This window comes from Sus scrofa, chromosome 1, assembly GCF_000003025.6.
Source record: "Sus scrofa isolate TJ Tabasco breed Duroc chromosome 1, Sscrofa11.1, whole genome shotgun sequence".
NCBI classification, from domain to species: Eukaryota; Metazoa; Chordata; class Mammalia; order Artiodactyla; family Suidae; genus Sus; species Sus scrofa.
The window spans coordinates 31721634-31749125 of record NC_010443.5 but is presented as its reverse complement, the minus strand read 5'-3'; the positions used below and the strand labels follow the sequence as shown (position 1 = coordinate 31749125).

Genomic DNA, 27492 nt, shown 5'->3' with positions numbered 1-27492 from the left:
CTGGGTCTACCCCAGATTTTCCCCTTCTAAAGAGTAGATTTCTCTTGGATGCCATCTCATCAGATAAAAGAGAACCTAGAGAAAGGGAAGTTGACCTTCATCTAAGTCGGTGTTTACCCTTGTGCTCTTTCCATAAAAATACCTCTAGTGGCTTCAGTGTGGTTAACAATCCTGTGTGCCTTTGCTTTGATTCTGTCCTTCACATAAGGAGAGATGCCCCTTCTTAGAGGTGGGAGATACGTGGCCAGCAAGATGGCCATCTTGAAATTAGACAAAGGGAAATGGTTCTTGTAGCTCTTATCTTAGTCTGAACAATTAGCCAGCTGCTACTATCATTTTTATTCTTTCCCTCAAATCACGGACACTTAAGACCCATATCTAGGTCATTTTGGCTCCAAGTAAATCCAAGTTTCATTTTGTAATCGATTATCAGGTCAGGTAAGTTTTAAGACCAGTGCTACTTTTTCTGATTCACTAAAGATTTCCCAAATTACCTGCTTTTCTGATTCCTCTTCATTCAAAGTTGAGCCCATAACTTCTCAAATCATACTCATCAACTTAAAAATTCTATTAAACTCTGATATTATTTATTGGCTCATCAAAACCCACTTTATCTTAATATTTAAAAATTCCAATTCATGTTGCTTGGATATCTTTGAGTGAATGAAAGACCATGTCGAAAGAGCTTATTTCATAATACAGTGAAGTTCATGGGCTATAAATAACGATTAGACTGTTTTGATACAGTGCAGAAAACACAGGCAAAGCTGCCCAAAAATTTCCCGCCAGTGGTTTTGGCAGGAGAGAGCAAGAGAGAAATGCCAAAGCAGTTTGCCAAAACCATGTGCCATTCTGTGCCCTTGTGATATTCAGATGCAAAAATACATGCAGTTTGTATGGAAATAATGGGTTATATTCCTAGAAGTTCTAATTTTTAAAAATTAAGTACACAGAGCCTTAAGAAGCATTTCATGAATACTTTTAACTGCATGACATGAGATTGTTTCCCTTTCTTAGGTCATCAGAGCTCTGCAGAGGGTTGATGACATGGTTGGCATGCTGATGGACGGTCTTAAGGAGCTAAACTTGCATCGATGCCTGAACCTCATCCTTATTTCAGATCATGGTAATCTGAATTTGAATCATTTCTCCTTCAGGTTCAATGATGCCCCCAGAAGTTTACTTGATTGATTATTGTTTTATTATTTCCTCTGAGTGTTATAGTTTCTTCTTTTTTAAAAATTTGATTTCTTACGGAAAGTCTTTAGGAAGAGACTACAATAAATATAAAGAATAAGAGTTCCTGTTGTGGCTCCGTGGAAACGAACCCGACTAGTATCCATGAGGATGCGGGTTGGATCCCTGGCTTTGCTCCGTGGGTTAAGGATCTGGCGTTGCTGGGAGCTGTGGTATATATCACTGAGATGGCTCGGAACTGGTGTGGCTGTGGCTGTGGCCTAGGCCAGCAGCTGTAGCTCCAGTTCAGTCCCTAGCCTGGGAATAGCATATGTCACAGGCGCAGTCCCAAAGGAAAAAGAAATGTATGTAAATACATATATTTACATATGTATTTGTAAATATGTGTGTGTGTGTATATAAATAAGTAACAAGTGAAAACTAGAATTCACAGAAACTTAGGAGCCTGTCAACCGCAATACACTCATCTCCTGATTTGGGGAAGGCTTACACCAGGAACTTGGACATTTAAAACAAATTTTTTCCAACATTAAATTTTGGTAAATCTACTCTAAAAATTTTAGGCATAATTTGAACAGGTTATTATGTACTTCTGTTTTCTTTAGCGTGATAAATCTGACTTTTAAAGGCATTGTATATTAATTTTGACAATTTTAATTTAACACTGCTTACTGTAACCTTTTTATACGTGCTGCTGAAGTGAGCACAGCTTACTGAAACCTTTAGAATACCTTTGTGTACAGCCCTGGGACCATAAAAGTGATGTGTATACAAGAAAATAGGAAACAGTTTCTTTTTGTTTGTTTTTTCTTTTTGTTATTGCCTGCTTCAGAAATAATTACTGAAAACTATTTCTAGAAGCATTCCTAAGAAGCTGTATCCTATAGAAACCCCAGTCCTGGAATGAGATTGAGAGTTTTGTATTCCCAGTTAATATGCTAGATAATTCTGAGGAAACAACTACACTTTTGTATTCAGTCTAAAAGTGATATTTCTCCTTATGTAAAGATATTGCAATATTAAATAAGATGAAACACTGAAATAATTTTGGATGAAAGAAAAGGAAAAGATTTTTTCCCCATTTTTTGAAGTTTTATTGAAATAGAGTTGATTTACAATGTTGTGATAATTTCTGCTCTACAACACTGTGATTCAGTTATATACATACACATATCGATTCTTTTCCATAGGGGTTATCCTATTGGGTAGAGTTCCCTGTGCTATACAGCAGGTCTCCAAGGACCATCCATTCCATATACAATAGTGTGTACATGCCAATCCCAAATCTCTAGTTCATCCCTCCCCCACCCCCACCTGTCTCCTTTGGTAGCCATAAGTTTGTTTTTGAAGTCTGTGAGTCTGTTCCTGTTTTGTAAATAAGTTCATTTACACCCTTTTTTAAAAAGATTCCACATGTAAGTGATACCATGATATTTGTCTTTCTCTGCCTGACTTACTTCACTTAATATGATCATCTCTAAACCCATCCATGTTGCTGCAAATGACGTTATTTCATGCTTTTTATGGCTGAGTAATAGTCCCTTGTATGTATATAACACATCTTCTTTATCCCTTCATCTGTCTGTGGACATTTAAGTTGCTTTCATTTCTTTATTTTAAATAGTGCTGCAGTGAACATCAGGGTACATGTATCTTTTCAAATTATGGTTTTCTCTGGATATATGTCCAGGAATGGGATTGCTGGATCATATGGTAGCTCTATATTTCATTTTTTGAGGAATCTCCATGGTGGTTTATACAAATTTACATCCCTACTGATAATGTAAGAGGGTTCCAAGAAAAGATTTTAAGTAAAGTGGTAGCTATAGGTGAATTTCTGTGTCTTACCTATTAGATATTCAACTATCTCACACATGCTGACTACATACTTAGTTGAGTAAAATTCTAGAAGTGAAAGAAACTGTTCTATGTGTTAATTTTTTAAATTAAAGTTGCAACATGTTTTGGGATTTTTTTTTTTCCTTAGGCATGGAACAAGGCAGTTGTAAGAAATATGTGTATCTGAATAAATACTTGGGAGATATTAAAAATGTTAAAGTTGTCTATGGACCTGCAGCTCGATTGAGACCCTCTGATGTTCCAGATAAATACTATTCATGTAAGTATATCTCTGTGCTAATTTCAAATATGATTATCTTCATAGTACACTCTTCTGAATCGTTGTTATCTCTAAGTTAAAGACGATCAGTTAATTTCCTTTTCATGATTAAATCTCCAGGGCTCCTCTTCTGCACCAAAGGGATTTTATGGGACTGAATGTGAGGACACAAGCCTTGGGACCACATCACTTTTATGGTCCCAAGGCTCTAACCACTTACCTATTTGTTATATAGTTAAGGATGTTATGTGAGGAGCTTGGTACAATTTTATGTTATCATCTGTATTTTGCTTACATTGTGTTCAAGATTACTTGTACTAGAGAAAAAAAAACCTCAGAAAAAAGTTAAGCTACATTTATTCAACTTCAGTCAGTGACATTGCATTAAAATAACACCTGGATGTTATAGAATAATATTCCATTATAAGGAGGAATGCTGGAAGAGATGATTAATTCTATAAGCAACTGATTTCTGTTCTCAGAAATGACTTTCTTAAACTGTTCCAAAAAAAAAAAAAAAAAAAAAACCAATAGGAATGTGTTTTGTGAACAAAGAAGAGGAAATTTTACATTATCTCTTGACCATGTGTCATACCCAAACTGCCAAGAAATTTTAAGTATTCATTGTTTGGAAAGTCAAGCCTATTTCAGAACTGATTGTACCTCTGTTATGCCCTTCTTCTTGATTACCGTCTTTGGTAACTCTCAAATACTAAGGGCAGTTTTGTTTATCTTTTTGTTTCAGTTCACTTTGAAATGGAAAGAGAAAAGGGCTTTTCTGATAGTCATCAGCATTGGATTAGGTTTGGGTGTATGCAGTACTATATGTTTCAGTAGATACTGTTGAATATGCATGAGGAGAAATAGATTTCCCTGCTGGAAAATAGTCACGAAAATTTAATATTAACACAGTCACCCAAAGCACAGACTCTAACTTGTACAGTAACAAGTTTTAGTTAGTATTTTTAAGAAGTTATTAGAATAATACATGATTATTACAAAACTATAGAGGCAATGGCAGTCTCATTTCATACATTAAAATATATATACAGTATATGTTCTTTTACCTGGATAATTTTCTCAAACTTAGGTAAAGTATAGCTGAAAGGATCATAGCAAGCTAGGCAAGTACTGATTTGTAGCACAGAGTACAATAAAGAAGTACACTGTGGGCTTGCTGTGCAAATTTAGTTCCTAAACTATTCTACCTGCCCTCACGTCTAAATTCCCCTGTGTCTCTCTTACTTGGAAATTCTGGAATTATTCTTGACTATCAAAGTATATAAAGTCAAAAGTAACAGTTTTCCACTCTAAATCCTCCTAATTCACAACTCAGTTCCTCTCTCTAGACATAAGCACTGTTAGATCTGGGAGGTGTCTTCCCAGATATTTGCTCAGCATATTTAAAACACATTCATTCTTATCTTTATAAAGTAAAATTTTACAAAATCTACATGGATGGATGGATAGATGGATGGATGGATGGAAATTTGGATGCATGCCCAGATGGATGGATGTATAGGCAGGTAGGCAGATGGATAAATTGTCAGATGAATGAATGCACAGACATATGAATGACGGATGGTTGGATAAATGGATGTGCTGTTACCTGCCTTTTCCCTTAACAATATGACATAATTGCACAGGCGTGGGGATGAGGGCTGAGTGGTTCCGAAAAATCTGTCTTATTGCTCTCAGTGACTAATATATAATGATTTAAATGATCAGTTTGAAACCCGCCTTGGTAGTTAAATATAGGGTTTGAGTCTGACCTTCTATATTTTTGTATTATTTTTATTTCTAATGGTAGCATACCATTCAACTATTAATTCTTACCTTTGTCCCCCTTCAGTTAATTATGAAGGCATTGCCAAGAATCTTTCTGTGAGTATATTTTTCCCCATTACCTGGTCATTATGAGTTTTGTGTAAAATATATTTAGAAAACAGGTTCAGTGTTTGTTCTTGGGGTTGTAGGATTTGAATCAATCTAATTTTGGAGTATCAGGGCCAATATTTAAATGCTCTGTAGTTTTTAAAGATCTTTAAGGACACATCCCAATAATGTAGGTTTTAAAAATGTTAAGAATGTATTGTATTTATTGATATTGTTAAATTTATATGACAGTAGAGGAAATGATTGAAAACAATAGGAGGGAACTCCCCATTGCTGTACTATCATAAACACTGTTAGCAGGGAGTTCTCTGATGGCCTAGCGGGTTGCGGCTCCTGCATTCTCACCACTGTGGCTCTGGTTGCTGCTGTGTAGTGTAGGTTTGATCTCTGGCCCAAGAACTTCCATATACTGACTGTGTGGCAAAAAAGAGAAAAAAACAATACAAAAACCCCCTCAGAGAGAACCTGAAATAAACGTCGTTAACTGTCATTTAAAAAACAAAACAAAAACAAACAAAAAAACACTGTTAACATTATGATACACTTCCTACCAGTCTTTCTCATCCCTGTTTTTTCACATAAGTTTTTGTCCTAGTGCTGGTTTATCTACAGTATTTTTTTTTTTACTTGATAGAAAATTTGTACAATTTTAAAGAAAAGTCTTAAAGTTGTTATAAGAGTATTTGAAAATAAGCTCATCGGTAGTAACACAAATATAAACTAGGGACTGAATCTAGGCATCCTGGGACTCTTATGCAATAATTATGATCTCCTATAAAAGTAAGAATATTCAATATCTTGGAATATTCAACGTGTTCATTATGTAATTGATAAAAACTCAAGTTATTTTTGCATCTGTGACTTATTGGACATACTGGTTAAATGTGAGAAAAAATTCGAATGGGAGTTAGAAAGCAATTTCAAGGGAAGTTTACATTTTAAAAAAATGCAGAAATGATATTTTTTTTCTTTGCCTTCTGTAATTTCAGTGCCAGGAACCAAACCAGCACTTCAAACCTTACCTGAAGCATTTCTTACCTAAGCGTTTGCACTTTGCCAAAAGTGACAGGATTGAGCCCTTGACATTCTATTTGGACCCTCAGTGGCAACTTGCACTGTAAGTTGTGACACACTCCCAGATGAACTTAGCTTGATCTGTGAGTAATTCAGGGTAACCATTGGGCCCTTTCCAATAGCATTATTAGGTGAAAACTACAAATATGGTGTTCTTCACTCTATCTCAGGGTCTCTTAACCTTGGCCTGTTGACATTTTGGGTCAGAGAAATCTTTGTGGTGGGAAGCTGTCCTGTGTGTTGTAGGGTATTCGAAAACATTCCTGGCTTCTACTCACTGGATGAAAAAGCACCATTTCTATAGTTGGGACAACCAAGAGTGTCTGCAAACATGGCCCCAAATCTCCTGGGAGAGGGGGGTGTATATAGGGGGTCACCCCCAGCTAAGAATCGCTGCTCTGTCCCCTCACTCCACATTTGTTGAATAACACCTCGAAATCTAACAGAGGATTAGCAAAAGCTCTTTATAATAATGAGCAATTACCTTCTTCATTATTAGACAGAGAAGTTTTTTCATTCTTGTTATACTAATCCATCAGTGAACCTCAGTTTATTGGTGTGTTAGCAAATTATTTGGATGGTTCAGCTTGTTAATATCTCGAAACTTGATCATTAACTCTTTTGATGATTGTCAGAAAGCCAGGGATGATAAATACCTTTGTCCAGCAAAACCTGAGCAGTGAACCAGAATTCTGTCAGCAGAATTGCATTGTCTCTGCTTTATTAGAGAGCTGTGCTTTTAGTGTTTAGAAGAGGTATATGAAAGAAGAGGAGGTCCTTACTCATGGGGGAACTAATATTTAGTGAATATCTACTATGTTCTAAGCATTTGTTTGGTATAAATCATTTAAGTTTTACAAACCAAGCATGACAAAATTGAAACCATGCGAAGATAATTAAATTGCCAAAGCTGCAGCTGATTAAATAGCATGGTCAGGGTTCAAAGTCATGCTAGTGGTTTTCTCCTTTATATAATTTCAATTATAGCTGATTTTGATTATTTGAAAATTATTGTCTATAAGATGAAAGATGCAGGTGGCTAGCCCCTTAATGCTTTTTGAAAGCCAACTAGTTTTATTTACTTTGCTTAATAATAGCTATTTATTCTTTATCAAAGAATATTTTAAAATATTAAAGAAAAATATTAAATCTTAAAGAATAGTTACTTATTTTTTATTAATGGAAATAATGCCATGATTTTGTCATCCATTTTTCTTTATGAATGGACTTGTCATTGTTAATTTATATTCTATGAAAATTAGGAATCCTTCAGAAAGGAAATATTGTGGAGGGGGATTTCATGGCTCTGACAATGCATTTTCAAATATGCAAGTAAGTAAACCTATAATACTTTTAAAGTTGTAGTTTATGTCTGAAGAAAAAACCGATACATAAAGCTGTAGACTTAAAAATATGGAAGGTCATTATATGTCTTGAATGACAATTAATGAAGCATTTGTTTTCATATAGCTGTTTTACTTTGGATATTAAATTAATAGAATTTGTTAAAAATTATATTAATGTTTCACATATGTAACTTATACCTCATACTAAATTTCTAATAATCATTTTGCATATATTTGTGCTTCAATGAGAATGTTCTTCCACAGTAAATGAAAACCAGTAATTTAATAGGTGAAAGGATATCAGATATGTTCTAAATAAAGAAAATGCCATCCATTTACCAGCCCTTTAAAATTTTCAAAATATGCTGTAATAATTATCTAATTTGATCTGTACAGTACTGTGTATGTTGGGCAGAGTGAGATTTATATTCCCTTTCACAGTTGAAAGAGGATTTCATCATTCTGTTCTGATCGTTAAGTTAGGAATTGTAGTAAAGTTAAGAAAAATGTCCTAGATGTCCTCATGGTAAATGTACACCAGGGGTTTAAACAATCTCCTAGGAAGTCCACTGGACACAGTATTTTTCTCCTTATTTTAATATAATCAGTTTATACATGTACAGTGGGGAGGGTATAAAACACATTTTTTTCACCAACTCCATATATAACTGAGTAGATACAGAAAGTAAGGTATAACTTAATTTTCTGGCCATCGTAGGCCCTCTTTATTGGCTATGGACCTGGATTCAAGCACAGCATTGAAGTTGACCCCTTTGAAAATATTGAAGTCTATAACTTAATGTGTGGTAAGTGTGAACAATCCCTTTTCCTACCTTCTGAAAACAGAGCTGTAATAGCATTATCAAAAGGAGGTCATAGGTCAGGCACCTTTGTGGAAACGATATAAGGCAAGACAGACACATTTCACCCTTTCTTCTTCTTGAACAAGAGTCATTGAAAAAATTTGCAAGAGTATAGCTGTCTGATTACTTACCTGTTTCTTCCCTTCGGCTGCATAGTGATAAATTACAGCACTCAGAGGTCTGCGCATCCCAGGGGCCCAGTGCTTTGCCAGCCCCTTGGGCTGAATTAGATGGCAGTTGAGCCAGATCAGGGTGGAAGCCAGAGAAAAGAGTTGGGAGGCTGTGAAGGGTGGACAAAACAGGCGGAACCTCTGGTAGCAGTAAGAGTTGAATGGATGGCAATGTCAAGGGTGTAGAAATGGAAGAGGACCCATTAGGTATATTCTTTTATTTTTTTGGTTTTTTTATTTAGGGCCGCACCCACGGCATATAGAAGTTCCCTGGCTGGGGTCGAATCGGAGCTGTAGCTGCTAGCCTATGCCACAGCCACAGAAATGCCAGATTGGAGCAGTGTCTGCAACCTACACACAGCTCACGGCAGTGCCGGATCCTTAACCCACTGAGCAAGGCCAGGGATCGAACCTGAATCCTCATGGATGCTAGTGAGATTGTTTTCCGCTGAGCCACAGTGGGAACACCCCTTAGATATGTTTTTATTTATTCTGTACCTTCCTAATTCCTACTCTTATGGTTGAGTATTGCATTTAAATATTACTTCCTTTTTTTCTGATAGCAATACTGGACATCTGTAAAACCTTAAATATATGCTTTTAGTGGGAGGCCGTATGCTTAAATGAGTGAATATATCCTGAAACACTTGAACAGTGCCTGGCATATAATAAGGGCTTTACTGTATAAATAATTGCTCTCATTATTATTAAGAGCATGAGTCTTAGACTTGGACAAAGCTGATTTTGAACCTTAGGTCTACTGCATTAGTAGCATGAGACCTTGCATTAGGCGCTCTGATTACAGGCATACCTTGGAAAAATTGCAGATTCAGTTTTAGACCACTGCTACAAAGTGAATACTGTAATCAAGCAAGTCACATGAATTTTTTTGATTCCCAGTGCATACAGAAATTATGTTTACACTATATTGTAGTCTATTAAGTGTTCTATAGCTTATGTGTAAAAAAACCAATGTATGTACCATAATTAAAAGTACTTTATTACTAAAACATGCTAACCATCATCTGACAATTCAGGGTTGCCACAAATTTTCAATTTATAAAAATGCAGTATCTCTGAAGTGCAATAAAATGAGTACAATGTGGCGTTCCCGTCGTGGTGCAGCAGAAACGAATCCGACTAGGAACCATAAGGTGGCGGGTTCGATCCCTGGCCTCCCTCAGTGGGTTGAGGATCCAGCGTTGCCATGAGCTGTGGTGTAGGTCGCAGATGCTTGGATCTGGTGTTACTGTGGCTGTGGTGTAGGCCGGCAGCTGTAGCTCCGATTAGACCCCTAGCCTGGGAACCTCCATATGCCATGGGTATGGCCCTAAAAAGACAAAAAGACAAAAAAATAAATAAAAAGGAAAGTAAAGTACAATGAAACAAGGTCTGTCTGTATTCAGCTACCAAATATTGGCAATAACTTATTAAATTGTTTTGAGGATTAAGTAAGAAAAAAATATTAGCCCAATGATTGTCATATGATAAACATTCAACAGGGAGTAACTACAGTTATTATATACATTAAAATTTAGACATTTTTATAGAGAAGTACAGCATATATATCAGCATTTACATTAAAGAAGAGCATGGTCATAAATAAACTACAACCCAGGAAAGAGAGTTTTATAGTTTTATTTCAGGTAAAGAGTTAAGGACTCATATCCAGATTTGGCTTTAAAAAACAGTGCCAGCCTACTGTTCATTTGATTTTGACATGTCTAAATAAATCTTTATTTACCATTCTTGGAATTATGCAGATTTACTGAATTTGACACCAGCTCCTAATAATGGAACTCATGGAAGTCTTAACCACCTTCTGAAGAATCCTGTTTACACCCCAAAGCACCCCAAAGAAGTCCGCTCCCTGGTCCAGTGCCCCTTCACAAGAGCCCCCCAGGAGAACCTCGATTGCTCCTGTGACCCTTCAGTAAGTATTCCAAAGAAGTTTAGCCTTGCAGGTATGATTTTTACAGTGCCCTCTGCATAGAGTGTGCTGCAGAAATATGTAATGGTCAAGTTAAAATTTATGACATATTTATTTATAACATATTTATTTTCAATTCTAGTCACACAGGCAGACCTCGGTATTATTTATTTTCCCTTCTCTTAGTTTTTGCACTCTTACTCTATTTTTATCCCTTCCTGTTGGGACCAAGTTGCAGGTTGGGAGAGATCTAGCTTAGTCCTGGAAATACTGAATCCCAGAATCCCACTGACATCCTAGCAGTGAGGTCTTTTATGAACTGATCACAATATTCCTTCTCTAAAATATATCCCAACCTATTTTAAATGTAGAGGGAAAATACAGTTTTTTGGTATGAAATGGATTTGTGACACTTTCCCTTTATTACTCCTGTCTTAATATGTAGTTGTAAGAAGATAAAAATAGATGACAAGTTATCAACAAAGTTGACAGTGTCCATTAAAATGAACTTGGAGTAGTTCATTTTATGCTTTCCTTTTTGTTTTAGGCTTAATTTGAGCTTGTAAAAATATTAAGAGTAAAGATAAGAATTATAAACCATCAATTATATTCCCATTTTCAATGACTTGTGTTATGCTATGATAACAGTTTTGTCTTTTTGCCATTGATTTGCCTATTCTCTCATCCTTCTCATTAAAAAAAAAAAAAACCCTTCCATTTGGACGAGATGGTTTTAATTTTATCTTTGTTCTTTGATGGAATAATTGAGCTGTACAATTTATTTGTTACAAAATTAAAGCATATCTCTCAATCCTAAAAAACAGTATTATTAACTTTTTAGATTTTGCCAATTGTGGATTTTCAGACACAGTTGAATCTGACCATGGCAGAAGGTAAGACATGTTTACTCTTGAGTTTGGAATGTGGAGTAGGCTTTTTCTCAACAGTGGGAAACACAGAATTGATTTGGGGTCATTGTTTAAGAACAACCAATAAAATAAGGTAGCAGTGGAGGACCACCTGATGAAACAGATTTCTTTGCTTGACCGTCTAGACTTTTAGTCATAAGGAAAGAAGATGTGTTTACAGTGGAAACAGCATGTAATATAATTAGTGGAAACTGAATGACTCTTTATGAACTTAGTGGAGGTGTTTTGAGATTTTGAAGATATTTTTAGGTTTATATTATAATAGATTCTCAGATTTTTAAAATACCCGTTAACTTTCTATCTCACTTTGTTCTTAATTAATTATCAGAGTGCAAATTGATTACTTATCTAAAATTATTTCTTTATAACTCTGGAATGAAAATTAAGAATATGCAGATAACCGATGAAATTTGCATATTTTGCTTCACTTTGAGACAGTCTCTGATCCTTAAGTTACTTGGCTCAGCTTTTTTTCATTCTGGAGTAAAAAGGTGAATTATGCACAATCCTCACTTGAACTTCTCTATGTAAAATCTCTATAAACGTTCAGATTATAAATCTTCGATAGCCCCAAGGTGGCAAAGTGTTGTGGCAAAGGATGACACTTTCAGAACTGAGTAGATATGGGTTTGAATAATATGAGCTTAGGAACCATATGTCCATGGAAAAAATATTTACACTCTGTAAGTTGTTTTTTCATCTGTAAAATGGGTATATAACTTAATGCATAGATCTATAAGAATTAAATTCAGTGACGTATGCAAAATATTCTATAAAGCATCTGATGCTTGGCAAAAGGACAATAAATGATATATATGCTATGATTTCATTCAGTTTAGTCTCATAATTTCAGTTTTGAACTTTTGCTTTCCAAGTACACACACACATCACTCAGAAAATTTTCTTTCTGTAGTAGGTGCTAGAGAATAAGTAATAAAGACAGTGTTGGAGTTCCCGTCGTGGCGCAGTGGTTAACGAATCCGACTAGGAACCATGAGGTCGCGGGTTCGGTCCCTGCCCTTGCTCAGTGGGTTAACGATCCGGCGTTGCCGTGAGCTGTGGTGTAGGTCGCAGACGCGGCTCGGATCCCGCGTTGCTGTGGCTCTGGCGTAGGCTGGTGGCTACAGCTCCGATTCGACCCCTAGCCTGGGAGCCTCCATGTGCCGCGGGAGCGGCCCAAGAAATGGCAACAACAGCAACAACAACAACAACAGACCAAAAGACAAAAGACAAAAGACAAAAGACAAAAAAAAAAAAAAAAAAAAAAAAAAAATAAAGACAGTGTTAAAGAATTTTAGTAATATAATTTAAGTCCTAATTGCTGAAATTCCTAGCAATTTCTTGTAGTGTCCTCTTGTGATGTCTTAATAGTCCATCAATCTTCATAGGCAAAAACTAGAGTGAACCCCCCCTTTTTTATGATTCTTCTCTTGGAAATTAGTTGGGGATTTTTGTTTTTTGTTTTCTGTTTTACAATTACAAATAATTTTTCCATAGTGTTAAGTAGAGGAAAGACTTAGATGAGTGTATCATTCTATATTATCATGTAACGCACACTAAGTATGTTTGAATGGTGGCTTCATTTTCCCCCTGTGACCCAAGAGAAGGTCATTAAGCGAGGCACTTTACCCTATGGAAGACCCAGAGTTCTGCAGAAGAATAGCACCGTCTGTCTGCTTTACCAACACCAGTTTGTGAGTGGTTACAGCCATGACCTCTTGATGCCCCTTTGGACATCCTACACCGTGGACAGAAATGCAAGTATCTCATCTTTTTAGCTGTGTGGTTCTTTCATGTTACCCTGAAGCAAAAACATGGACAGCATAGTTCCTCGCTGTCCATCTTGGCTCTGTAATCAGTTCCCAAATTAGGTTCCTGAATGAGGAATCAGAAGATTACTGAACTGGGGTTCTAGCTCTGCCACTAACTATCTACGTGACTTTGAAACCCCGAGCAGATTTCCTCCCCTGCAAAATGAGGAGATGCAGTGAAGATTTCCCCTCTGTGTTTCCCCCTTTGTTTTACTTTTTGAGGAGTCTAATTTCTAATTTCATGTACTCAGTTTTAAAATCAGTCATAATTATTTATCTCTAAATACATAGCTGCGTAAGGACAAGGAATCCCCTCAGCTGCCCAAATCTTCGGGGGTCCTTAGTGATGGAGAAGGCCATTAAAGCTCAGTAATTTCACAGCATATGCCATCTGCAGAAAGACCCCCCACCCCCGACCCCCAGACCAAACTGGGAGAGGCCAGGGATCCTGTCTACCACCAGGCCAGAGGAACTTGGCCTTGGAAGCAGTGGGGGAAACCATCGCAGAATCAAACCACCATTCTCCCTCCCTCACCCTCACCCCTGGGTGTTGTGCTAGAAAGAGAAATGATGAAGAAAAGAGGCCTTGAAAAAGAGAATGGGGGGAAGAGATGGGATTTATTTTATTTCATTTTTTTTTTATTTAAGGATTTTTTTCCCCCATTATAGTTGGTTTGCAGTGTTCTGTCCATTTTCTACTGTACAGCAAGGTGACCCAGTCACACATATACCGATACATTCCTTTTTCTCACATTATCATGCTCCGTCATAAGTGACTAGATATAGTTCTCAGTGCTATACAGCAGGATCTCATTGCTTATCCATTCCAAAGGCAATAGTTTGCATCTATTAGCACCAAATTTTCAGTCCATCCCACTCCCTCCCCCTCCCCCTTGGCAACCACAAGACTGTTCTCTATGTCCATGATTTTCCTTTTTGTGGAAAGGTGCATTTGTGCCATATTTTAGACTCCAGATATAAGTGGTATCATATGGCATTTGTCTTTCTCTTTCTGACTTACTTCACTGGTACCAGAGTCTCTAGTTCAATGCATGTTGCTACAAATGGCATAGATCTTACTTGGGAATGAAGCTTTAACTAGATTGACCAGATTTTCAGAAACAGAGACTGGCTGGCAAGCTATAGGATGCCCTTAAAGGATGGAAACAGGATTTGAGAGAGCTTAGTGGAGTGTAGAGTTGGATTTAAGAAATAGAGCTGTTGTTAATACTCACTGAGATTGTTAAATAAAAAAATAGGGAAATAAATATGTGTATATATGTAATTTCTGTCTGTGTGAATGTATTATACACACAGATATGTATAATACACACATTCACATATTTATGAAAAGCTCCTACCTTAGTCTTGATTTTTTTAAAAAAATTTTGAAAGCACTCTTCAAACACTTTAAATACTTTTTACTTGGCTTTATCGGTTCTTATCCTGTTCATTATTGTTTAACACCTTAATTATGGTGTTGTTTGACTTTGTTTGAATTTTCAGTTTTCTCATATAATGAAAACTGCAAACAGTTATGGTCATCACCACTCCTGAAGTTTTTCTATCACATTGTTGTTCAGAGACTTTTCTCCTCACTACCTTTTGGCTGTGTTGAATGTGAAAGATAGATTCAGATCTCTTGAAATTAGTAATTCACTACTTAAAAGTTTGAAACTGAGTAGTAGACAAAAACATTATAAACAAAATTAGCACAGTGTTGTAGGAAAATATTGGCACATATACAACAAGCAGTTAACATCTTTTTTTTTTTTTTTTTTTGTCTTTTTGCCTTTTTCTAGGGCCGCTCCTGCAGCATATGGAGGTCACCAGCTTATGCCAGAGCCACAGCAACGCAGGATCCAAGGTGAGTCTGCAACCTACACCACAGCTCACGGCAACGCCGGATCCTTAACCCATTGTGCCAGGGGAGGGATCGAACCCGCAACCTCATAGTTCCTAGTCGGATTCGTTAACCACTGAGCCACAACGGGAACTCCGATATCTTTAATATTGTAGAGACTTTTTCACACTTCAGTTAGAAACAAGATGAATACACTTGTAGAAAAATGGAGCATGCAAAGGACATGAACAGACAGCCAGAGCTCTGTGATTTTATGATGTGGGTCACCTTTATTCATAAAGCTCTCTCCTTTTCTTCTGTATGCCTGATTCCTGATGGTTCTTTTCATTTTGTTCTTCAGGACAGTTTCTCTGCAGAAGACTTTTCCAACTGTCTTTACCAGGATCTCCGAATTCCTCTTAGTCCCATCCACAAATGCTCATTTTATAAAAATAATGCTAAACTGAGTTATGGGTTCCTCTCCCCACCACGTAAGTCTCCTCTCTGGCCTTCTCCTTCCCTGATGTTCTTTCTTTCTTCTGTGTCCTTTTCTTTCTTAGACATCTTATACATCTTGTTTATTTAGTGCCAAAAGTTGTGAATGGGAAATAGAAGTATTAGGGAAATTTTTCAAAACTTTCAAGTGTAAAACTTGAGTTTTGGAAAACTTTTTTTTTTTTTTTTTTTTTTTTGTCTTTTGTCTTTTCTAGGGCCGTACCCACGGCGTATGGCGGCTCCCAGGCTAGGGGTCTAATTGGAGCTACAGTGGCCGGCCTACGCCACAGCCACAGCCTTGCCAGATCCGAGCTGCGTCTGCAACCTACACCACAGCTCACGCCAACGCTGGATCCTTAACACACTGAGCAAGGCCAGGGATCGAACCCGCCACCTCATGGTTCCTAGTCAGATTCGTTTCCGCTGCACCACTACGGGAACTCCTTGGAAAACTTTTGGCTTTTGTCTAGAGGGTGGTCGATTTCATGCAGGCACTGTAGGTAGAACATTCTTCACTTCTCTGCATTTCTTTTAAACAGAATTTGAGAAAACTCAGGTCAGAAGGAAGCATCAGGGTTCTCAGGAAGGAGGTATCATTTTGCTGTTTAAAAGGAAAAATGTGATTTGTCCAAGAATTGGGTAAAGGAGAGCCTGAGTGTGCTGGTTCTTTCATGGATACAGAGCCCCTTGGGAATGGCTTTTTTGGGAGTTAAGTGAGTTAATGAGAAGACATATTGAGGCTGGCCTTAAAAGGCAAAACTCAGAAGGCTCCAGGTGCTCAAATACCCTCTATATCCAGTCCAGTCCCCAGAGCAAGCTTCTGAAGTCAGAACTTGGCTGTTGCATTATAAAAATAGACAGGTCCAAACCAAAAGTCCACACAAAGAAGCCTTGTACAGCATTTCGAGGCAGACGTCCTGTGATGTTTTTTTCTGGGTAGTAGATGTTATTCTGAAGCCAGATACTCTCTTTTTTCTTTTCACTGTGAAAGAATTTAAGGGAAGAAGATTGTCAGTACAATACACTTTAGTTGAAATGAGGCAGAGGAGGTAAAATTTGAGTATGTTTAACGTGGGCCCTTCATATTAAAGTTTTTGTTTTCTTTGATAAATTCATCTTGCAGAAGACAAATTCAAATTATTTTTTTCAAGGGACTTGACCAAACTTCTTGTATTTTCCCTTGCCCTAGTTGACGAGTGTAAGATAATACTCAGGTCATTTTTTAAAATGCCACCCCTCATGAGAAATTATAATTTCCAGTCTTACTTGTGAAGAATAAAATAGTTGTCTTTGTTATTTTCTTTGTAGAATTAAATAAAGGTTCAAGTCAAGTATATTCTGAAGCATTACTCACCACTAATATGGTACCCATGTACCAGAGTTTTCAAGGTAAAAAGTTTTAATCTTATATCTCATAACTTCAATGAATTTCCCTAACTTATGGATATGATTTGTATGTAAGAAGACTGATACTCTGAATTAGATAACTAAATATTAAATATGTTCTTATAGGTTTAACTTTGAGAATACCAGTACACAAAAAATTCTACAAGTATTAGAATTATGGTATATTCCTATATTTATCATTATACTTTGTATATAAATGTTTACAAATATTTGTGGTAGAAAAAAGCATGTAATGCTTTTCCTAAATTATCTAGCTAATGCAATCTACTAGCATATATGTTAAATTTCAGTCTGTTTCCCTTTTTAACTCTTGGGAAGTTCTTGGTAATAGTTTTCAATTTTAAAAATGAATAGATTTTACGTCATTATTAAGTATTGCAACATTCGACTCTTGGAATACATATACATTTATACTTTAAGTGATGTGGAATTTCAAAATATAGAGCACACGAGGAAATTTTTACTCTAATTTATATCTAGAATACCTTTGAATATTTCAAAAGGAATATTCAGCTATTGACCATCAGCCCGGATAACCTGCCTTGTTTGCGCTCATGACTGTTTTTCTTCTTAATGGTGATAATGGGCACAGGTGCCTGAGGATGCAGATGTTCAGGGATGCTTGAAGTACAGCCGATTTCAGCATTTGCCTGTGAGCCCTTCTAAAGGCCAAAACTGAGCCAAGAGAGTTTTGGCCTTTTGCTTAGACCAAAGCCAAACTTGACTTTATCTCCAGTTACTACAGATGCTAATTTTGCATCATGCTGTTGATTGATTTCACATGACAGCATGACACCTTGTTCTTTTGAGACTCCACTGTCTTCCTTCTTGTTTCAGTTATATGGCACTACTTGCATGGCACCCTCCTGCAGAGGTATGCTGAAGAAAGAAATGGCATCAATGTTGTCAGCGGTCCCGTGTTTGACTCTGATTATGATGGACGTTATGATTCCTTGGAAACTCTGAAGCAGTAAGAACACACTTCATTTACTCTTAAAAATAGCTATGAAGTAGGATGACCATCCCGTTGAAGTCAGCAGAACCTTTTCTGTCTGCTACTATTCATATTTATGTATAGGACATTTCTGATACTGCTGGAAGCCTGTTGAAATATCTGATTATTTTGGCGTTTTACTCAGTGTTCAATAACATTTTTTTAGATGGCAGTGGTGTTTCTCCACCACCCAGCTCAGATGAATAATTCTGGAGTTCAGAACTGAACTCTGCCATGTGTTAAGGAGATAATATCAGTGTTTCAAATCTCTGCATGTGGCTGCTGTTACGATCTTGTCCTAGGAGTTCCTGTCATGGCTCAGTGGTTAATGAATCTGACTAGGAACCATGAGGTTGTGGGTTCGATCCCTGGCCTTGCTCAGTGGGTTCAGGATCCGGCGTTGCCATGAGCTGTGGTGTAGGTTGCAGACGCGGCTCGGATCCCACATTGCTGTGGCTCTGGTATAGGCCGGCGGCTACAGCTCCGATTCGACCCCTAGCCTGGGAATCTCCATATGCTGTGGGAAGTAGCCCAAGAAATGGCAAAAAAAAGACAAAAAAAAAAAAAAAAAAGAGATCCTGTCTTAACTAACATACTGCCCAGTAGCAGATGAAGAATGATGTAGTGTGGCTGGAGGCATCCTGAGCAGAGTTATAAGCATTAGTGCCCCAGGGTCGCCCTTAGTCAAATGCCACAGCCTTTACCCAACTCTGCCGGGGGCAGGGGAGTGAGGTGGGGTGGGGTGGGGTGGGGTGGGGGAATGATCCCATGACCTTCTTGAGAAACCATCAGGGGAGCTGCTTTTATAAAGGAGGGGGAAGAACATTTTAGGGACTGGTTGTTCTTTATTAAAACAATAGATATAAGATGTTTTGAAGCAGTTTTGCTGTTCAGACTGTAAGACGGGAGTTCCCATTGTGCCTCCATGGTCTCAGAGGTAAAGAACCCGACTATTACTAGTATCCTTGAGGACACAGGTTCGATCCCTGACCTTGCTCAGTGGGTTAAGCATCTGGCATTGCTGTGAGCTGTGGCGTGGGCCACAGACACGGTTTGGATCTGGAGTTGCTGTGGCTGTGGTGTAGGCCAGCAGCTCCGGCTCTGATTTGACCCGTAGCCTGGGAACTTTCATATGCCATGGAGTGTGACCCTAAAAAGCAAAAAAAAAAAAAAAAAAAAAGGGGGCTGTAAGACAAAGAGAACGAAACATCCACTGAGATTTCAGCCCCTTTCTGAGAACCACTCTCTCAGGCTGATTTAGGGATTACTGTTTGCACACATACACCTGTGACCACATCCATTTGTCAAATTACAGGTTTCTTTTTAACTGGGTTCCTTGAGGCATAGGCTCCCCTGTAATGCCTCCAAGGTGGCAGCAGTGGAATGGGTAAAGAAGGGAACAACTTAGCTTTCCCACTCACAGCTTCAACTGGAGCTCTGTATTTGTTGTGGTTCCACATAAGATTTTATTTAAAAACAGCGATACCATTCCCTTAAATTTTGAAAGGTGCTAAAAAACAAACAAATCTATTTTTTTTTCCCCCAAAACAAACTCTAGTTTTGAGACCAAAGGAAATAGGAGAGTTAAAATGAAGTAAATGTATTACTTGGGACATCTTTGAGAATATGCTTCAACTTAAGAAAAAAAGTTATGGGGTAGGAAAAATAATCAGTTAAAGGAGAATTCACAGCTTCTGTGAAGGAACTGGAATGAAAAAAATCTCAAACCATTTCTCTCTCTTTCACTTTCTGTGCATAGCTGCCTGGAGCCGAGGCTATCAGTAATGCTTGAGTCTTTGTTGTACATATTCAGAACTGACATTTTTTTCTTTTCCTTTCTTTTCTTTCTTTTCTTTTCTTTTTTTTTTTTTTTTTTTTTTTTTTTTTTTTTTGTCTTTTTTAGGGCTGCATGCATGGCATATGGAAGTTCCCAGGCTAGGGGTCTAATCAGAGTTGTAGATGCCGGCCTCCACCACTGCCACAGCAACACAGGATCCGAGCAACCCCTGCAACCTACGCCATAGCTCAAGGCAACACCAGATCCGTAACCCACTGAGCAAGGCCAAGGACTGAACCTGCATCCTCATGGATACCAGATGGGTTTATTATCGCTGAGCCATAATAGGACCTCCTCATTTTTTCTTGAGTGTCTCAACTCCAGTGTGTTAAAGTAGAATTATAAAAAAAATTCCAAAGGTCAATAAATTTCTATAGAAAATGACATTATTTGGCTTGTGTTTATCTGTCTTCTTCTCTCTCAGTCTGGCAGGAAATATTGAGGTATTCTGATGACTGATGTCTTACAATAAGTTTAATTATTTAACTTAATTTTATTTAGGAATGTATTTTACTAAAAATACACTTGAGTGATTTTTCGTTAAAAGGAAAAGCATTATTTCTTACAGTGAATACTGCCATATTTTACAGAAACAGCAGAACCATCCGTAATCAAGAAATCCTGATTCCGACTCACTTCTTCATTGTGCTAACAAGTTGTAAAAACACATCCCAGATTCCCTCACAGTGTGAAAATCTAGATACCTTGGCTTTCATTTTGCCTCACAGGACAGATAATAGTGAGAGCTGTGCGGTAAGTAGTCTTCATTAATTTATCTTAAACATCGATATGCAAAATATTTGTGTGTGTCTTACATCTAACGTTACTGTGGGAGAAAAACATAATTGGAATATACATGTACTTTGAAATTACAGGATGGTTTTAAATTTGATCCTCTAACATGACATATCTTCAGAGAAGATCATTCATGTCTGTCAAAAACATCAAATGGAAAACCTTACACTGGCTACGTATGGCCTAGCCCACTAAATCCATGAATGCATTCTGGACCCTCCCCTGCAAGGCCAGGCTGCCGTAGGCTTAGGCGTACATTGCACTGAGCAAAATGATGTTAAGCGCCATGAGCCAGGCATTGAGTTCCTTTTCCATCTGTACCATTGCAAAAGCCATTATACCTCTATCTTGAAGATAAACATTTCATCAAGTTCTATAATGGCAGTGGTATACCTAGAAGATACTAAATACTCGAGTTGAACCAGAAAGAGGATTATTTGAAGGTACTTACCGATCCCTTCTGTTCTCATCTCTGAAGTCGTGCCTGAGGTTTAGCTGGATGTTGGCCTGGGAGAGCAGATGCTTTACCTGTTCTTTTTATTTATTCCCGACATTGTTGGCACAAATGGAAAATATCTCCCGGCCTGGTCGTCTCCTGAGTCAGGGCTGTTCCCTGGAGAGCCAGACTGAGGATTGCCGCAGGGAAGGAGACTGGGTGGAGCCGCGGTGATGGCTGGTAGATGATTGGAGGCCAGTAGGAAAATGGAAATTATTGGTCTGTCTCTTTTGGGGGGAAAGTCTGTATTTATCAGCTCCAACTAATAATGTCTTAAGGATACATGAACCTTTGTTGAAGGATGCCCTTAAAGTACAATCATAGCACACCAGCCAGTGGACACTTTCTTTATTCAAACTTCTCCAGTAGCCAGTTTCGGAAAAATTTATACCAACACATGGATATATAATTTCCAGCTCAACTGCCTGCCTCAGCTACCATCTCTGCTTCCATGTGGCAGAGCATAAGCCCTTAATTCTTTTTTGATCTCATATTAGCTAAGACTTCACTACCTCACCAGAAATGAAAGTGGGTTTGCCCCACTTCCCCCAACCTTTTCTCCATTGTACCTATGTAGATAACTGATTCTGATAAGAACTAGCATTTTTTAAATTAATTTATTTTATTTTTTATAATGATTTTTATTTTTTCCGTTATAGCTGGTTTACAGTGTTCTGTCAATTTTCTACTGTACTAGCATTTATATAGTGCATTTGCATACATCATGACATATGATCTTCAAAGCAACCTTGTAAGGAGGGTGTAGGTAAGAGACTAAGGATTCAGATGTTACATAACTTGCCTCAGTTTACCTGGTAGGGTAATGGCAGAAGCAGGGCTTGGATCCAAGTTTCTTTATGTTAATTCCCACATTCTTTCTACCAAGGCACGTTGCCTCTGTTTTCCAGCATTTTTAAGCCTCCTCTGTTTTCCAACATTTTTAAGCCTACAATGTTGAAGTTTCTTTCACTAATACAGTACATGAACATATGCTCCACATACATTTTTCCCAGTTTCGATACATCTAATTAAGCAAACATCTGTGGTATATATTAGACGGTGAGTTACTCTAGAACAGGGATTATGCCTAACAAATCTCATGGCATCTGCCCTTTATGAGCCAAGATGTCACGGCTGATGAGAACGGAGGAGATGGAGAGTTTATAGGGAAAGTAGATCGACTGTTCTCCAGTGACTTTTCTTCCTTTCCCACCCTCATAGCATGGGAAGCATGAATCCTCATGGGTTGAAGAGTTGTTGAGGCTACACAGAGCTCGGATCACAGATGTAGAACACATCACTGGACTCAGCTTCTATCAAGAAAGAAAAGAGCCAATTTCAGACATTTTAAAGTTGAAAACACAGTTGCCACCCTTTAACCAAGAAGACTGATATTTTTTTATTTGAAAAACACACCGTAAATCTTTTTGAAAGAACCTTCTGTTTTATACATCCTCTGTTCATGCTGTTGCATTGTTTGGAGACTGCCGACCAGAGTTAGAACTGGGAATCCTCTGTGATACACGACCATCTCAGGGAAACTTGTGGCCTCAGCAAAGCAGTAGGAAAGTGTTCCTATTGAGTCTTGCACATGTTTGAATGTGTAAGAATTGTTCAAATTTGGGAATAAAGACAGACCATACCTAAAACTGCTCTTCTACTTCTCTTAAGGGCAGAAGTGAATGTTGTCTGGTCACCAGATGTTCAAGTCTTATTATCATTAATAAATTTCTCTGATGCTGGCAAACCCTTGACTAATGAATAGGGCTGGAAAAGTCCATGTTTCATTAGTTTATTCATAAGCATTTAGTAGTGATTCTGGATTTTCTAACTTGGAGTTTCATTTATTTTAATTTTGTTCAGAAAAGCTAATGGAAGCAAAAATATTTCTGAGTCCCTATTTCTATCTTTCTGTACACCCCCTCAAAGACCAAAACATTTAATCCTGTGTTATTTTTTAATTGTGACTTGGCTTCTTTAGATTTAGTGGTCCTTTCAAGTTAAACTTTGAGGAAAGATCTATATTGAGTGTATCTACCTTTTATAAAATTTTATTCTACATTTGTACCAAAAAACGAAATGCACTACTGTCCTTCCCACTGGTAATTAACATAGGTTGAAAATAACTCCCAAAGTGGTTATTTTAGACTGTTAAAAGTGTGTCTCATCTTTGTGAAACTTTAGAGAGCTTGTCAACTCACGCAAGGTGGCATTTTTCTTCCAGATAGCAGGAATGTTTTCCTTTATGCACAAAAACGATCCAACCAGCAGCAGAGCTATACTGTTCTGAGCTTTTAATTTTGAAGTTCCATTGATTTGAATATAGTATGTTACCATCACGTTATATCTTCTCAGTAGTCATGATAAATGAATTTGATTTCTCTACTTCATATACCATACCCTTTAGTACCAACCTGTGGACTTTCAAAAGCTATGCTCATTTTTGGCTACTTGGGTCTGATTTAAGTATTATATTAATACACCAAAGATCTATTTTTGTCCTTCAATAACATAGGTACCACAAAGACTTTTAGATAATACAATTTGCATCTGAAAAGTTTTTAATGATTTAGAAAATTTTAAAGTATTTTTTTCCCCTCTGTTGTTCAGATTGGTTAATTTCTGTTGTTCTCTCTTCAAGTTCATGGATTCTTTCCTCTGCCTAATCCATTCTGATGTTGAGGCTATCCATTGATTTTTATATTTCAGTTATTATATTTTTTATTTCTAAAAATTCCATTTGGTTCTTTTTTATAACTTTGATTTCTTTGCTGAGAATTTTTATCTCTTGCTGCGAATTTCTATGTTTCAAACATACTCATAAATGCTTCAATGTTTCAAACATACTCATAAATGCTTATTGAAGCATTTTTATGATGATTGTCATAAAATCTTTGTCAGATAATTCTGACATGTGTCTTTGCATTGACACCTATTGTCTTTTTTCATTTAAGAAGATTTTTCTGGATCTTCATGTAATGAATGATTTTCCACTGAAATCTGGATATTTTAGGGATTATGTATGAGACTGTAGATCTTATTTAAACCTTCCGTTTTAGATGACTTTCTCTTGTCATCACCCTGGCAGAGGAATCGGGGGCACTGTCTCATTATTGCCAGCTGTGAAAGCGTCCAGTTTCCTTACTCAGCCTCCATTGGCACTTGGGGTGAGATGAGACCCTTTTTACTGGGCAGAGGGAATTTAGTTTCCTACTGGAAGGCATCCCAGACGCCTTCCTGTCTGGGATGTGCAGGGCACCTTGTTACTGATGCTGTGGACAGGAGTGGCAGGGAAGGCTTTATTATCAACAGGTGAGGATAAAATGATCAGCTTTCTACTCAGCCTTCTCTGACGTCATCCTGGCATAGGACTTGGGGCACCTCTTCACAGCCTGGCAAGCCTCTGTCTTTGCTGCATGGTTGGAGTCATGGTCTTTTCTGTGGTGTTTGGCTGGAGTGGAATGGTTATTTTTTTCTCTCTTGCTAAGCTACTCCTTTTCTGGCCTTTTGGCTGGAGAGATAGCAGGCCTTTCTTGGGGCCTCTTTTCATTTATACTCATTGGCATTTCCAGGTTGCTGACTTCCTCTGTTAGCAAGTCTGAGATCTATGAACTAAAAAAAAAAAAAAAAAAAATCCAGGGGAACTCATTAGTTGTTGAACAAATCAATGTTGTTCCTTGGGTCTTGAGGTCCCTAGCCTGTCTGCATTTTCTCCACCTCTCATAGTCTGTCTATATTTGTCTTATGTATAATAACTATGCTTTTTATCTGCACTTAGCAGAAGGATATCTACTTCTTTGTAGAAGTGTCTCATTGATTTTTATATATTCTTCAGAACACATGCAGACACAGTTGCCTCTATGTAGAGCATCTTAGCAGATCTTAAATGGATAGATGCCTTTCCCCTTTTCTAGACACCAGGAGTGCATGAAAACCAAGTTACCATCCTTATAGTCTTAGAGAAAGAGGGGAGGCAGCAGATGTGTAAATGATCCCTAAAAGATGGTAAATGTTATAATGGAGCCATGGGCCAGGTGCCAGGGATCATAAAGGAGGCACTGGGTGCTGCTTGGCAGTAGCAGCAGTGGCTTCTCAGAAGTGGTGACAACTGGACTAGGACTTGAAGGATGCATTGGAGCTCTTCAGGTGAATAGGTGAGGAAAGGGCATTCTAGCCTCCACTGGAGAGATACATTTTGGGCATTTTTCCATTTGTGGTTACTTCTGATATTTTCTGCAAGTGTCACTGGGACCAGCTTGCAATATGCAGTGGTTTCATTTTTGTTAATCCCCTGTTCTTAAAAGAAATGTCAGACTATAAATTCTGTGATGATTTTTTAAAGGAAAAGACATCCACATCTGTTCCTACTTAGCTTTCGTACAGTTGTTTTTATACAGTATTTTTTTTTTCTTCTCATCTTGAAAGAGACCCTTTCTTTCCCTCTTTCATCAACTTAAAACATGTGACTAGTCTCTGCTTTCCCAATTTGAATGGTAAATCCATATGATCAAATACAGAAATGTCTTTATCCTACTTTTTCAACAAAGGCTATTCTTTCCTTTTCAAATGAACAGCAAAGCCTTTATTTATTTATCCCTAATTTTGCTGCTGCCATGCCTCCAATCAGAACTTCTTAAATGAGGTAAGTAACTCCTATACAGCATTTTCTAGCCAGGTAGTTTATTCATGGCAAAGCAAAAAAATCAGGTGGAAACTTAAATATTTCCAAGAATCAGAGAAAAGAGGGCAAACCTTAGGGAGAAGAAGGCAAGTATTCAGGTTCCAGCATGGTAAGTAGATATGAAGAGGACAGGTAGGCCAGTTGGCCCGGTTGGTCCTGTTTTGGGAGATAAGACAGACCGGAATGGAGCTGAACTCCTAAATCCTCCAGGAAAGGCTGTAACCCTTGACTCTTTTCTGCCATTAGCCGCAGTAACTGTCCTGCCTGGATCTCTGGGTACGTGTTTATCTACAATTGAAACTGTTGTTTGAACTTTGAAACTGAATGTGATGACAGTTGACGCTGAAGCCTATCACAGGAATTTGGTGTGCGGGTGCTTTCCTAAGTACCAAGTCAAACTTTATCATGGCCTTTCCCCTGGTTTTTGGCCAGTCTAAATATTTGTAAGGTAGGAAAAAAACCTTCTGTAGACTAAGTGTCTCTAAGCTAAGAAATGTGGATTGACAAATAAAAGTTGTATATATAGAAGCTTGCCTGCTTTCCTCTGTGCGTGTGTGTGTGTGTGTGTGTGTGTGTGTGTGTGTGTGTAGGGTGAGGGAGGGGGAAGGGGGGTGTTTCTCTAGGGATTGATACTGAGGGCAGAGGTGGTAGACAATTAACCACAGCTGTGTTGTCAGAAGAAAAACGATCCAAAGTTCACTTCAGGTTCACAGAGTAAATATCCATTTCTGATCTGTGGCTTATATCCTTGTTTTTGATATTTCAATTACATTTAGTGTACTTCGAAGTAAAAACAAGTAACAGGCATATATGTATATCCTTCTAGTATTTAAAATGGTCTGACTGGGTCACTTTGCTGTGCAGCGGAAATTGACAGAACAATGTAAAGCAACTATCATAAAAAAAATAATTTTAAATAATAAAATGGTCTGAAACCAGGAGGAAAGTCTTCAACTTATAACTTCCATAGATTTTTTTCAACATGAAATTTTTTTTTTTTTTTTGTCTTTTGTCTTTTTGTTGTTGTTGTTGTTGTTATTGTTGCTATTTCTTGGGCCGCTCCCACGGCATATGGAGGTTCCCAGGCTAGGGGTTGAATCGGAGCTGTAGCCACCGGCCTACGCCAGAGCCACAGCAACGCGGGATCCGAGCCGCGTCTGTAACTTACACCACAGCTCACGGCAACGCCGGACCGTTAACCCACTGAGCAAGGGCAGGGACCGAACCCGAAACCTCATGGTTCCTAGTCGGATTCGTTAACCACTGCGCCATGACGGGAACTCCTCAACATGAAATTTTTGCAGTTATCCTCTCCATGACATATTAATAGTGACTGAAGAAAAAAAAAAGATATTTCCTAGAAATCATATCCATGCTAGAAACCACAGATGCATAAAATAGGTTTTAGTCTACTAGAAATGAAAGAATCTCTAGAATTGGGATTATACCCACCGGATAGCAAAAGGAAGCAATATTTTTAAAAGTCACTTTCATTCCACCCCAATGTGATCGTTTTAAATTTACCTTCAGGGAGTTCCCGTCGTGGCGCAATGGTTAACGAATCCGACTAGGAACCATGAGGTTGCGGGTTCGGTCCCTGCCCTTGCTC

The 27492-nt window shown here is 37.9% G+C and overlaps 1 protein-coding gene across 2 annotated transcripts in view; it reads left to right on the top strand.

Annotated features, from left to right (window-relative positions):
* Window positions 1-24836, top strand: part of ENPP1 (ectonucleotide pyrophosphatase/phosphodiesterase 1) — a 72305-nt gene extending 47469 nt beyond the window's left edge. Inside the window, exons 12-25 of one of the 2 annotated variants that reach the window (XM_021087933.1) lie at window positions 1018-1126; window positions 3185-3316; window positions 5169-5200; window positions 6202-6329; window positions 7549-7618; window positions 8351-8438; window positions 10429-10598; window positions 11437-11488; window positions 13127-13281; window positions 15540-15669; window positions 16982-17062; window positions 17918-18050; window positions 20502-20664; window positions 22424-24836. In XM_021087933.1, the coding sequence (XP_020943592.1) occupies window positions 1018-1126; window positions 3185-3316; window positions 5169-5200; window positions 6202-6329; window positions 7549-7618; window positions 8351-8438; window positions 10429-10598; window positions 11437-11488; window positions 13127-13281; window positions 15540-15669; window positions 16982-17062; window positions 17918-18050; window positions 20502-20664; window positions 22424-22594 (1614 nt within the window). In that variant the 3' untranslated portion in view covers window positions 22595-24836. The remainder of the gene's footprint in view (window positions 1-1017; window positions 1127-3184; window positions 3317-5168; window positions 5201-6201; window positions 6330-7548; window positions 7619-8350; window positions 8439-10428; window positions 10599-11436; window positions 11489-13126; window positions 13282-15539; window positions 15670-16981; window positions 17063-17917; window positions 18051-20501; window positions 20665-22423) is intronic. The other variant, XM_021087944.1, reaches the window with a different exon arrangement.